Source organism: Leiobunum rupestre, chromosome 3 (assembly GCF_980474605.1).
Source record: "Leiobunum rupestre chromosome 3, qqLeiRupe1.1.hap1, whole genome shotgun sequence".
Lineage (NCBI taxonomy): Eukaryota > Metazoa > Arthropoda > Arachnida > Opiliones > Sclerosomatidae > Leiobunum > Leiobunum rupestre.
In genome coordinates this window covers 47,255,841-47,268,690 of record NC_143386.1, presented here as the reverse complement: position 1 = coordinate 47,268,690, position 12,850 = coordinate 47,255,841, and the positions used below count along the sequence as shown (strand labels likewise).

The 12,850-nt window shown below is 34.9% G+C and overlaps 1 protein-coding gene and 1 long non-coding RNA gene across 2 annotated transcripts; both read left to right on the top strand.

Annotated features, from left to right (window-relative positions):
- Nucleotides 1-1,253: 1,253 nt before the first annotated feature.
- On the top strand, nucleotides 1,254-9,649 carry LOC149952400 (uncharacterized). Its single transcript, XM_090168477.1, has 13 exons — nucleotides 1,254-1,762; nucleotides 4,809-4,898; nucleotides 4,964-5,050; nucleotides 5,119-5,341; nucleotides 5,419-5,588; nucleotides 5,660-5,853; nucleotides 5,912-6,068; nucleotides 6,141-6,176; nucleotides 6,251-6,412; nucleotides 6,489-6,695; nucleotides 6,764-6,877; nucleotides 7,489-7,731; nucleotides 8,118-9,649. Exons 2-13 carry the CDS (start codon nucleotides 4,880-4,882, stop codon nucleotides 8,939-8,941), a joined length of 2,436 nt encoding a protein of 811 aa, XP_090024603.1. The 5' UTR covers nucleotides 1,254-1,762; nucleotides 4,809-4,879; the 3' UTR covers nucleotides 8,942-9,649.
- A 2,027-nt stretch (nucleotides 9,650-11,676) lies between these two features.
- On the top strand, nucleotides 11,677-12,543 carry LOC149952399 (uncharacterized). The gene is made up of 4 exons (XR_016480056.1): nucleotides 11,677-11,880; nucleotides 11,944-12,080; nucleotides 12,137-12,348; nucleotides 12,421-12,543. It is a non-coding gene; the product is annotated as an uncharacterized LOC149952399 (long non-coding RNA).
- Nucleotides 12,544-12,850: the final 307 nt, after the last annotated feature.

Sequence of the window (12,850 nt, the reverse complement as noted above, 5' to 3'; positions counted from 1 at the left end):
ACACTCGGTTTAAATAGCTCCATTAGTTCGCTGCTTTGATAACCCGAAAAAAAGTTATAAAGAAACATTTCAAATCGTCCGCCGTTTCTAACCCGAGGCTTACCTGTACAAGACATTCGCGGCCGCCGAATATTTTTGTTTACATGACGGTATTAAACACCGCCATGCCATTTTGATAAATACTTTTTAGTTATAATAATTATAATAAAAACATTTCTAGGAGTACATGAATATACAAATACTATATTTTAGAAAATATGATCCGCGATCACCCGCCATATTTAAAAATTTGATTTTAAAATAAAAAATTAAAAAGGCATCGGCCAATCAATTGCTGGTACTATAGTGACGTAATGTATATAGTAATTTTTTATTGTTGACTACACAAACTAGATGTCGTACGTTACCGGCCGTAGTCACTCTTTGAGTTCTGATTTGTCGGTATTCGGTGATCGTCTGCCACGGCTGTTTGGCTATTTTCCAGTTACGCGGCAGCATTCTAACCTATGTGATTTCTATGGTGCTGGCTGCTGGCAGTCTAAACAAAAAAAATCGGGACTGGAGGACGAGGCCCGAGCCCCGAAAACAAAACTAAAAGTTCAAAAAATCTTAACACTATTATTAAATAAAAATCCAAAAACTTTGAAGTGTTTCATGTGAAAAATTCCAGCAAAACCCAATGGGAATTCTGCGAGCTTGGATCGGATGGATCCTGTAAAAATCCACTGAGCTTCTACTATTTTTAACCGCCATGCTATGGCGCTAGCGGCTTGCCGTAGTCAATTAATGGCCGCTGATTGGCTGAAGCTTAAGCAAAGACTATATAATCATTAGTCGTTGCTACAAAATGACTTGGCGTCAGGTTCTCCCGTAGACGGGAGCATTCTAGGTAGATTTCTATGGTTCCAACACTGCTTCGGATACTACGAAACCATAGAGATAGAAAAGAAATAGAGGGAAGATTACCGCGTTAAGGCACCCCAGTTTTTGACCGGGAAAATTCATCCTCCCCCTCCCACCAATGTATGAAAGCGGAGATGGGTAGAATTTGCAACCCCATCTATCCTTCCTTTGTTTACATCAAATGACAGTTGATTTTCCAAAAGGCATAATGTATATTATGTATTTCATTTCACCGCGCGTCGATGGCGCCACGTAATCTGCCTACATTGGCGAAAAGGGGTCGGCACTCGCGGTCAACTTCGCCAGATACAATTAGTGCCTCTATTTCTTTTCAATCGCCGGGAGTAGTGGCTCACTCCTGTAATCCCAGGCGTCCGGGAGGCAGAGTTTGTGGATGGCCGTGTGAGGACGACCACCAATCCCCCAACGGGTGGTCGGAATACTTCCGCCACGGGTGTCCCCACCCCTGTCCCCACGTATTCCCCCGTTGGCGTGGCCGTTACACATATCTCGCCCTGATTAATCAGTTATTGTGTGCTGGTGTCTAAGGCCTTGGGTCGACACCGATGGGTGGATGTCAAAAAAAAAAATCTTTTCAATCTCTATGTACGAAACATTATGGCATCCGGTGAGAAGAGAGGAACGGAAAGAATAGCTAATATGTCAAAGGAGTTAATGTATATTTAGAATTCCGTGATAATTGTACTACGAACATCTTTAATCATCAGAACGGCAAAGTGCTTTTAGTTGTGTAAAACGAATTTTCATGAAATGCGAGGTAGTAATGTTAAATACTCGATCAAATTTAGTATGGGAGCTAGGACCATGCTAGGACCTGGCCAAGAGTATGAATCTTTCGGTGAGAGACTCGGTAGACCTTTTTTGTTTTTATCTGGTTATGCGAAATTTTTTAAAGGGATTTTCTACATCATCTGCCTAAGAATGTAGAAGTTTAGTTATAGCAGAGTACCAGTGGCCAAAATCCATAAACAAAAAAGTACTGATTGGCACAGCAATAATAGTTATAGCTTAATAGCTGCATGGACCAACTTAATTTGTTCATGATAGAACTGACATTTACTGCTATCATCAACTAATTAAGTAACTGAAGTAGCTCTATCTGGATTTTACAATTTCTATAGAGGCTTCAGAATATTAAATGGAAGTCTTTAAACTTTATATTGGTAAGCTTAATTAATTAATAAAACGCAAATACTACTAAAGTAAAAAAATTACGTGTTATGACAATTCTTATTGTTTTGGGACAATTTTGGACACTGATTCTAAATAAGGTTACAGAAGAGCATATAGATGTTCTTCACAATTACTTTATTGTGATGTTGGCACTACACTTTGCAAAGTGCAGAGTTGCTTAAAGCAGCGGTTCCCAATTTTTTTTTCCTATGGAACCGTAAATTATCCACTTAATTCTGCCAGAACCCAAACTCATTTTTTTTACTTATCTTAAAAGACTCGGCTATTTTGAAGAATAGGTTCCTCTCCTATATATTTGTTTTGATTGTGCTATAATATAGTATTTTTCGCAAGGGATCTATTACCGTTAAAATTATTTGTTGGAAATAATAATAAATAACAGACCTGCTAGCTCAGTTGGAAGAGCGCTGGATTGCGAGTTCAAAATTAATTATATTTAACTAATCATTTTTTCCCCCTTATATTACCCAATTGCTTGGAAATTTGCGTTGATTTAGGCGAAATTAATGCTGCAATCACGGAAAACATTTCTTATAAATGTTTTGTTAACGCGGGTTTTATTTTAGGAGGTTTAGAGCGAAATTGTTAGTGTTTTGGTTGGGTTAATATCGGTTTGGACAATTCTTGATGAGTAACGCTTGGTACTGTCCTCTAGGTTCCGTTAAATAAGGCTTATCGTGATAGCAAGAATGGGGCTGGGGTGGCGCCGTGTGCCCCCAGCGCTCGAGCGAAGCGAGTGCGCTGCGCTGTCAGGCGCCAATACGGGGAACACTTGAATACTCGGTGCAATGCTCAAAAACATAGGGAACAAAGGCTTAACTTTGAATTTCCATAACTCCACGAATAATTGTTCCTGACAAAAAATGTTTGCACCATTGAATCAATAGCATCTTAACCTTTTTTTTTAAAGTAAAATTGGGCTCAGGGACCTATAACTAAAAAATCCCAAAGACTCTTGACACAAACAAAGATGGCCGCACTGCTAATTCTTAGAACCCTTGTGACCTTTGCACGGAACAGGGTTCCGTGGAACACCTTTTGGGAACCGCTGGTTTAAAGTACCCACCACCCACAAGAAATAGTTAAGGGTCGTGGGAGGCACTTATGCTGTCTTGGTAGGGGTTATTCTGGGATAGTTTCTGGTATCTAGGAGCAACAAACACCACACCCCACTCAAGGAGAACGCAACCCATCAACAGTCTTGCATTTTCTTGTGTACATTTTTCATTGGTTAGACGCTTAAGCACCTACTACCGTTGGAAGGTAAAATTCGGAAATTGTCTTCCCCCTTTCCGTAAAACGTTCAGCATAAAGGTTCGTCCAATGAAATTTGTACACAACACTGCGTTAGTGTGTTTAAAAGCTAGCTGCATTCTCCTTGTGTTTGCTGCTCCTAGCTGGTATTGAGGTTCCAATCCAGTACTTTTTAGACCCAGCGAGGGTTTATTAAGGTGCATCACTATTAAAGTCTTAAAGATGGTCTTTACCAAGAAATACACAAGACAATAAAATAAGGCATTTCTTTTAAGAGTTAGGCTGTTCATTACACGTGATTCAAAACACGCTTAAATTTAAAGTAGGTCTTCACAGTCCTGTGCGTCATTCTTGCAAGCTTTGTAAAAACCAAAAAAATAAAATAATAGAGAAGTCTTAGAAGTGCTATATTTAAATGTCACTATCGGCTTGGTGATGAGGATAGACAGAACAACCTCATTTTAGTTATACTTTATGATTATACATCCTGAAAATATTTTTTGAAGGTATAATTTTTTCCCTGCAAAGTTTCCTTGTTTTTGTATTTATCCTGACCCAGAGCATTAAGTTACCGGTAATAAAAAAATACCTTTTTAAATTGGACTATGCGAGCTTCCTGGTATGGGTAAGACATAGTTTGTAAGCACCTTCAATTATTTGTAATAGATATTGAAGATGCGCAATCCTTTTCTTTAGATTTTAAGAATATATTTGCGCCTTTAAAAAATAATTGTGGATATAAAATGTCATAGTATTTGACAGTTTCATATATGTGGTCAAAGTTTCCACGGGGCAATTTAGAACCAGTTTTTTTCTTGTGTCCCTATTTTCTCCCTTACCTGCTAATCCATTGACCTACTTTCAGTTTTAAGAACCACATTTGGCTGGTTTTTAACATTTTAGCTATTTTGTGGTTTGATTCTGTTGTTACTAGGATTTTTTAAAATAATAGACAAATATTTCGCGTATTTTGTTTCCTAAATATTACATCTTGAAAATTTTAATGTGTGAGTATAACTTAATTTAAAATAATTTGTTAAAGTATAAGGAAAGTTGGAATTTTTAAATTAGTTAATATTCTCATAGATTTAATGATAGTGAAATGGCATTATTGGGCAATTCTTATATCCATGGTATATAATTTACTGTTTTACCTTGAACTTGATGGATAATTAATGCCTGGTTTATTAAGCAATGAAAAATCTTATCTTGCGCTTGAGTTACTCTTACTTCCGTTATTGGAAAACTCAAGGATGTATGCAAAATCCTTTTTTTCGCTATTACCGGTATCTCCGAGGTTGATGGATCCTTTTAGATATCTAACCTAAAGATAAGAATTAAGCTTAGATACCCTTGAGTGAACTCTGTGTAAAAAAATTTGTGTTATGTAACGTTTTCACTAATATATATAAATCTCTTTTTCTATTTCAATATAGATTTTAATTCATTAAAAGTTTAAACTTTATAAAAAAATCTGAACTAAATTAGTTTTCTTAACTTGAAAACTATGATAATTTTAAGAAATGGTAAGCTTTCCTATGTATCAGAAGTTATTTTTTATATTTATACTACAATATTTAAAATATTTTAGATCTGAAATGGCCCAAGATTTTACTAGCCTGCTTTGCATTACTTCTACCGAGTAATTTGTGCCATTGTTCGTTGTTTACCGAAAACCGTAATTTTGAAATTTTTATAAGAAGATTGCACTTTTGGAATATAATTATTAATTGCCATTTGTAATAGGAATATGTACCAGTATTTCCCATACTCATTATTACTTGAAAATGGGAGACGTTGCCATTGTCTCTCATGGTGGAGAGTCGGAAACACCAGATGCAGCGAATAACGCTTCCTTACCAGCACCTGATAGATGCTATGTTAAATTTTTAACATGTCACTCTTGTCATTTGGCCATATCTGCCGATTACCTCGAAATGGCACCATGTGCAGAAAATAATTCCTTTAGGTATGAAACTTTACTTATGAGACTGTGTAACTAGATAGTTAAATAACTTAAATAATTCTGTATTTTTTAATCTATAGTTGTGATCATATAGTAATTAGAGAACCTGATTACGAAAGTTCTTTAGTGGAGTTTTACTCAACTCTTAATAACACTTCCAAAATTTATGAATCTCAAACTAAAATCTTATACATTGAATACTTTTCCATGAGTTTTAACTCAAATTTTTCACTTACGGTAAAATCTCTAAGTAAGTATTTAATAACTCATATTTTAATGTATTTTAACTTTAATTAATGTATAATAATTATATTACTCTAGGAAATTTATATGAGATTAAAGGTCACACCTTAAGTTATCGCTGGAATTATACTGGAACTATTCAATCTCCTCATTTTCCTTTGCCATATCCCAGTGATTATACTGTGGAATACCTCATAAAGAATCTTGACAAAAAAGGCTATGTTCAGTTAATTTTTTCCGATTTTATACTCTCTCCGTATTCTTTTGTTGAAGTAAGTATTTGAGACTATTATCGAATTCAAATGAGACTCTAATTACCTTTCTCATTAGATCTATGATAGTAATGGGACCAAAATTGATTTTTACAATGGAAACAGTTTCCGTCCACCCGTTATTACTTCTTCCGGGCCAAACTTGACGGTTAATTTTAAGGCCAATGATGAATCTCCTAATATTGGGTTTAGAGCTAATTATTTTTTTATTGGACGTGTGTATATTCTGACATTTTACCCAAGGTTTTTTTATTACTGCTACTAACTTGAATTATTTTGATTTACAGTTTATGGGAAACATTTGATTTATCCCCCAATTTCTGGTATGTAGTTAATTTATAAATAATTTACTTAATTTTTGGTCTATAGTAATCATTTGGCCAATCTTTGTATTTAGACTGTGGAGGGTTTGTCGAAGATCACGGTGGTACTATAACATTAAGTAATATGGTTGCTTATGACAGTCAACAAGCGTATGATTGTGTTTGGATTATCCGACCAAGAGTTTTTGGTCACGATACACATTTAGCTGTGAAAGTTGTTCAGTTTGAACATATGGGTGTGTTGTAATTTGTAATAACTTTAACAATCAATATTACATTTTGGTGTTAATCATTGTTTTGCTTTTATTTTAGAACCTGGTTCGACCTTAAGAATCCACGAAGGCTTAACATCTCAGTCCTACTTGCTTGAAACCATTTCCTCAAATAGAAGTCGTATGGGTGCTACACATAGCTTAGAATATGTAGTGCACATTGCAACTGGATTCTATGTACGACTGCAGGGATATTTCACAAATGAGTCCAAAATAGCCATTGTGTACTCTTCTTTTAGATACGATAGTAAGATTTCTTTCATCTGAAAAAATTTGAAAATGGCGATTGTTTACATTGATTTTTCATTATTTTAGCTTGCATTCCAGTTAAAGATTTTCAGTGCCGTAATGGCCGGTGCATCAAACCCATTTTGCATTGCGACACTTATCCACACTGCGGCGATGGATCGGATGAAATATCATGTTTTGGTATGCCTTAGCTTTAATTAGGCTATTGTTATAAGTTATTCGAATAAATAGTTTCGCTGCGCTTAGTTAATTTGCATTTGCAAATAAACCCAATGAGGGGTTGAGAAAATGCACATTTAGGGTGCTAATATTTAATTGTTACCAGAGCTGATTTTGATGCCTAAACTTGTGTAGATTCAAAATTGGCTCTCCTGACTGCCTCCAAAGCAGATGGGAACGTCACCATTATAATTTTGCACCCACGCAGGTGGAAAAAGGGCAAAGGAAGATATATGAAGCCACCTTCCAGAATTATAACCAGTGCGTTCTTCTAAAGTAGCTCAAAATTAAATCAAATTTTAATTTGATTTTTTTTATTGAATTTTTGAACTTGAGAATGCAATTTTATTATTTTTAATGCACTGATTTGTTTTTGGAAGAAATTTTGACAAGCTTTATAAGAAAATACCGTAAATTATGCTATGCATTGGTTTAATTTACAGCACTTTTGTGTGTGGTTTTATTTTGCTTGCCTTTATTTTACCTGATCGTGATTTGGAATTGAAAGTTCCAACACGTTTACTTGGTTTTATTGCATCTACCGCTTAGTAATTAACTTAAATTATTTTTAGGTCACGCGGGGACAATCTCTCCTGAGGATGCAATATGGTGGAGAACTTTAACACCAAACTACTACTTTCCTAAGCAGGAAAGTTCCAGCGGTGCAGGAACAAACACTCTAATTCTCATAACTAGCCTTGCCGGCCTTGGAATGTTTATTTTGACAACAGCGTTGATTTTGGTTAAACTACACAAGCAAAAACGTGAAGATGCCATTAACAGAGAGGTTCTTTCAACAATTAGTGCTGATATTGGTTATTATCTTTATTACTATTGTTAGGTTTTTGGTAAAAAATATAATTATTACAACAGGGTATCCAAACAGTAGCTTCACAGGATCCTCGCAAATTTCTATTGTCTGCGTTCTGCCAAACTGCAGAATCATATACAACCCTAAATTTTCCACCTGACGATATAAATTTTAAAAATAACCACTGATTTACATATTTTCAAAATCTAACCGTACTATCTAACATTTGACCCTGCAAAATTTTTTCTTTCAAAACGTATTTTGAAAAAACATTTCAAGCAAATAAGATTAGTGGTATAGGGAAATGGATACTTATGTCTAGGAGATATTATATAACTTTGATATTACTTATTTAATGATATTATTAAATAAAAAATATTTATTTGATAGATTCCTCCTCATCATCTCTTAGAAGTAATTTTGGTACTCCATCTGAGCCTCCAGTGTACGATCCACCACCTTCATATGAAGATGTTGTTAAATTTTACTTTCCTCCACCTCCAACATATACCAGCGCTGTTAGTGTTAGCCAATCTGGCGTAACTCAAGTTCCAAATAACGTCCAACGCTTGCATTCTGGGGTGGAGAATGCAGCCTTCATACCGGACAGTCAGAATCCAGCAAATCACCCTGCAAATAGCGCTACTCAGCGAATGTTCCTATCACCTCCTCTTTTAACAGTTATTCTACCCGCTTCACGTCTGTTAGGTTTGCACCATAACAGGGAATCTAGCAATTCTGCAGAAAATAGTATGGCTAATAATATACCTGTAGCTGGAGGAAGCCATACCAAAGAGGATAAACAATCTAGTCACAAAGATATTGAGGAAGTTAAAGATCTTAATGCCAATTCCTCACATGGCTATACTACCGAAGGCGTAAATCTAATGGTGGTTGATGAAGAATTAGAGAAAACTACTGTAGAAAATGAACTACCATTGCCTTCATATGAATCTGCGTGTAATGTAGCTAGAGCTGCTGAAATTAGTCTGACCTGCACGTGTGTTGGAGCTTGTGCATGTTCCATTTCAGTTTGTCCTGAAATAGGAAATAATTCTTGCGAAAATGAAAAGTTACCAGCTGTTACGAAAGATTGCGTAACTCCTACTACTTCAGCTACTATGGATATTGATGCTCATAAAGAAGCTAATAGAAACGAAGATTTCAGGTTTTCTTCAAATTGTGAAGATGAAGATCATATTCTTCATTTGTAAAATGAATTTATTTACAGAGTGGTTTTTACATAGATTATTTACAAGCTTTTTATAGTTTTTACGTTTGTTTGTTGTAAATAGATTTTCTTAATTTATCATTGTTTTTGACATCGAAGTATTTTCATTTTTACTTCATGCCCTTTTGGGTTCAAAAGTTTTTGTGAAACTTCATTAAAAATTATTTTATTTGTAATTGAACAGTGTTAGAAGTACCAAGTACAAAGGAAAATAAAAAAATGTGCTAGTAGGAAACTCTGGAGTATTAAACATTTTCCATTTTCTTAAATTTTTTATAGAGATTTTTATTGTTATTTTGAACTGGATTGACGCTATCTACACGTAGTTAGAATTTTTAAATCTATGCAGATTAAATCCCCCCAAAATGATATAATACCCAGTTTTATTTTTAACATTTTAGAAGTATTCTATTATAGGTCTGTTTGACGTTAGTTAATAAAGTGTATGGTAGAAATTATAGCTTTGCATTCATATAGCAACGAGAACTTTATGATATAGTGATTTAATAGGAATATATCGGTTTTCTAGTCGTTTTAATACTACATATCATTACGTATTTTATAGTCTAATACACAAATTATGTTTAATGCTTTTAGTATAATTTTGTTATGGAAAAACTAAAACATTGCAAGAACATTGTATAATTTATAAAATGTTTAAATCTCTTTCCATGACAGTAAAGCACATTTTTTATCAAAATAAAGAGAGAAATCATCTAAAGAAATTTGTCAATTTTTCCACTCAATGCCTAGGGAATTGTTGTGTATTAGTTTCACATTCGGTGTAGTGCACCTCAATTGCCATTTCCCTACGATAAAGGTCAATCTATTTCCTAGGAAAGTAGGTATTTACCTATATGGCCAATACAGGATGTTTCAAAAATGGTGGCAAGAGCGAAAGTTACCCTTACCAAAAAATAAGTGGTCTTGTAACTTTTTAAGTTGGTATTTGGAACAAATGCCAACTAAATACCAACTAAAAACCTACTTAAAAACCACTTTACACCAACTTAAAACCAACTAAAAGCTTTCTTAATAAAGACCACTTAAAACCAACTTAAAACTTACTTAAAAAGACCTCTTAATAAAGCCACCTTATAACCTACTTAAAAATTATAAGTAATTATCTGACCACTAAAAACCAACTTCAAAAAATGAGTATTTTCCAGCCAACTTGAAAACAACTTAAAAACAACTTATTACCTCTTTAAATAGTTTATTAAAATATGCTGGCAACTTGAACCTACTTAAAACCAACTTAAATGTGAAAACCTACTAAATACCAACTAAAAACCAACTTAAATGTGAAAACCAACTAAATACCAACTAAAAACCAACTTATTTTTTGGTAAGGGTTAATGGATTCTAGAGGTTATTTAGAATTGAAAATTTTCTATGACTTTTGAAGATTCAAGCTAATTTATCAAAATAATAAATTTGCAGTATAATTTTTTGATTTTCTAAAATTATTACAAAAGGATTTTTTTAAATTAAGAAAATATCCTGAGAGTGTGTAATTTTAACAATTTAAGCCCAGTTCACACTATACAATTAATTGGGCCACTTAATTGAAACCAACTAATTGTAAGCAAGAAAATTGTACAGTGTGCACAGAAAAAGTTGGAACAATGGTTACAATTTATCTGTTCACACTATTCAATTTTCTTGCTTACAATTAGTTGGTTTCAATTAAGTGGCCCAATTAATTGTATAGTGTGAACTGGGCTTGACATTAGTAGGTGGGGTTCAAGTCCAAACTTAATTGGACAAATTTATGATAATTTCCAACACCAGAAGTTTTTCCATGCTTTATTGTTTTATGTAAAGAAGTCAAGTTTATAGTAACAGTATATTTATTTTTGATAATATCCCATTATTTAAATGGAAATTATACGTGTAAAAGTTCAATAGAGAGCGCATCGCCTTTATTCAAACAATTCTAATGTTCGCGCTAAAATCGTTCCACCTGGGAGCAACAAACACAACACCCCACCAATCCTTGACCCCACAAGGAGAACGCAGCTAGCCTTTAAACTCGTTAACGCCGTGTTGTGTACAAATTTCATTGGACGAGCCTTTACGCTGCACGTTATACGGAAAGGGGAAAGACAATTTACCCCTTCCGACGGCAGCAGGCGCTAAAGCGTCTAGCCAAAGGAAATTGTACACAAGACTTTTTGACGGGTTGCATGGGGTGCAGCTGTGTTTGTTGCTCCCAAAGACTATTTAAATTCTTACATTGGGTTCCTTTAGCCGTTGGTAGATAGCGCATCGCGACTTCCCCTCATTCATTCTATCGTTCTCTCTCCCCGTAGCCTAGAAGCAAAGAATATAAAGCTTTATATTCTTTGCTAGAACCAAACCAGTATTTTTCTCGACAGACCTTGGAACCAAACTACTCTAAGTACTTTTGTATAAGGAATTAACGATACTGAGGGGGCCTATTCTTGTCTCGGTTACGACATAACGATTCCGCCTTATCACTTCGCCATACCGACATTCGAGATAACGACATTCGCTTGGAACCTTATTCTTGTCCCCCTGTCGCTATCAGAAATGTCGTAAAAACGAAAATACCGCCAGGCGAGTTGTGACGTCAAAATCCGGTGACGCGCCCCTCTAATCGTCCAATAAGAATCGCACTTATTTATTTCTGTCGGCTGCTGTAATATTTTGGCGTTTGTTTACGTTTTCGCAGTTGTCATTTTTGTTCTTCGTTGGTAGTTTTTTTTAAAATAACATTGAGTCGCGGCACTAAATTCTGCGGAAATCTAAAGGTTTTAATTTTAGAATACATGGAGGCTAATGAACGTTTCGTTAGCCGTAAGTTTGATGCAAACTGTACAAACGAGGCGTACAGTACACCGCGATGTCGATTAGTCTTGTCCAAAGGCTTAATGCTTGTGGTGGACCGTACTGGAGGTGCAGTAATTTTTTTGGAATAGAAATACTGTTACTTCTATCACTTATACATAAATATTCCAGAGTTTGGCTGACTGGAACTTCCCAAACTAGAACTAAGACAACTGAGGAAGGTCGAGCAAATGCTGGGCAGCTCTCGTTTATTGAGTGGCCTAGGGGGTACATTTGGCCACTACGAAGAACCAGAAGCTGGTTTTGGGGTAAGTATTCTTTCATGAATACATTTCATGCTAACATTTCTTGGTTTTAACAACAGATAATTGAAGAAAATGGATGCGGCATTGGCTAATTTAGATCAAAGTCCCGCAGCTTCTTCAACAATGGCTCCTCCATATTCAGTCACTATCGCCAATTCTTCTCCCACTGGCTCCCATTCCCGCAGATCTCCAAGATTTAATCATAGTTCACCAGTAGCGTCTGTGAGTTTTAATCACTCCCAAGGTAAAAATATTTCTCCAGCTGCACGAGGTAAGTAGAAAATCCTTTACTTTAAAAATATTTAAAATTTGGAAAAGATAATTTGGCTTAAACCGTTTAAAGGTCGCAACCAACAAAGGCAACAGGGCCATATGCGAGGGCTCACAAATTTCTTGAGAAAATAAATTCAAATCTTGATAAGCAAACTAAGATAATGGAAGATCAGTTGGAAACTTGGTGCCATATAGCTAGTTCTCAAAAGAGAATTTGTATTGTATAAACTATTTGAGTTTCATATGCTTAGTTTTAAAACAAAGTAAGTGAAAAATTCAAATTTTTTATTTTGAAGAATCTTTTACAATTTCATTAATAAAGTTTTGAAAAGAGAAATAGTTGTTTTTCTGTTGCCTATACACCTCATACTTACCATTATATTGAGAAGTTAATACACAAAACTTACCTTAGGAATGATCTCTAGAGTTCTTGGTTGCTATATAACTTTTTTCAAAGATATCTTGAAACCATTGTATATGTGGGCATCATGAGTACGCCC

Excerpts from the sequence above, each read along its gene's own strand:
- LOC149952400 (XM_090168477.1), top strand. Across the intron at positions 5,051-5,118 it reads TTCGTTGTTTACCGAAAACC|GAATATGTACCAGTATTTCC; the intron begins GTAATTTTGAAA and ends CATTTGTAATAG. Across the intron at positions 5,854-5,911 it reads CTCCGTATTCTTTTGTTGAA|ATCTATGATAGTAATGGGAC; the intron begins GTAAGTATTTGA and ends CTTTCTCATTAG.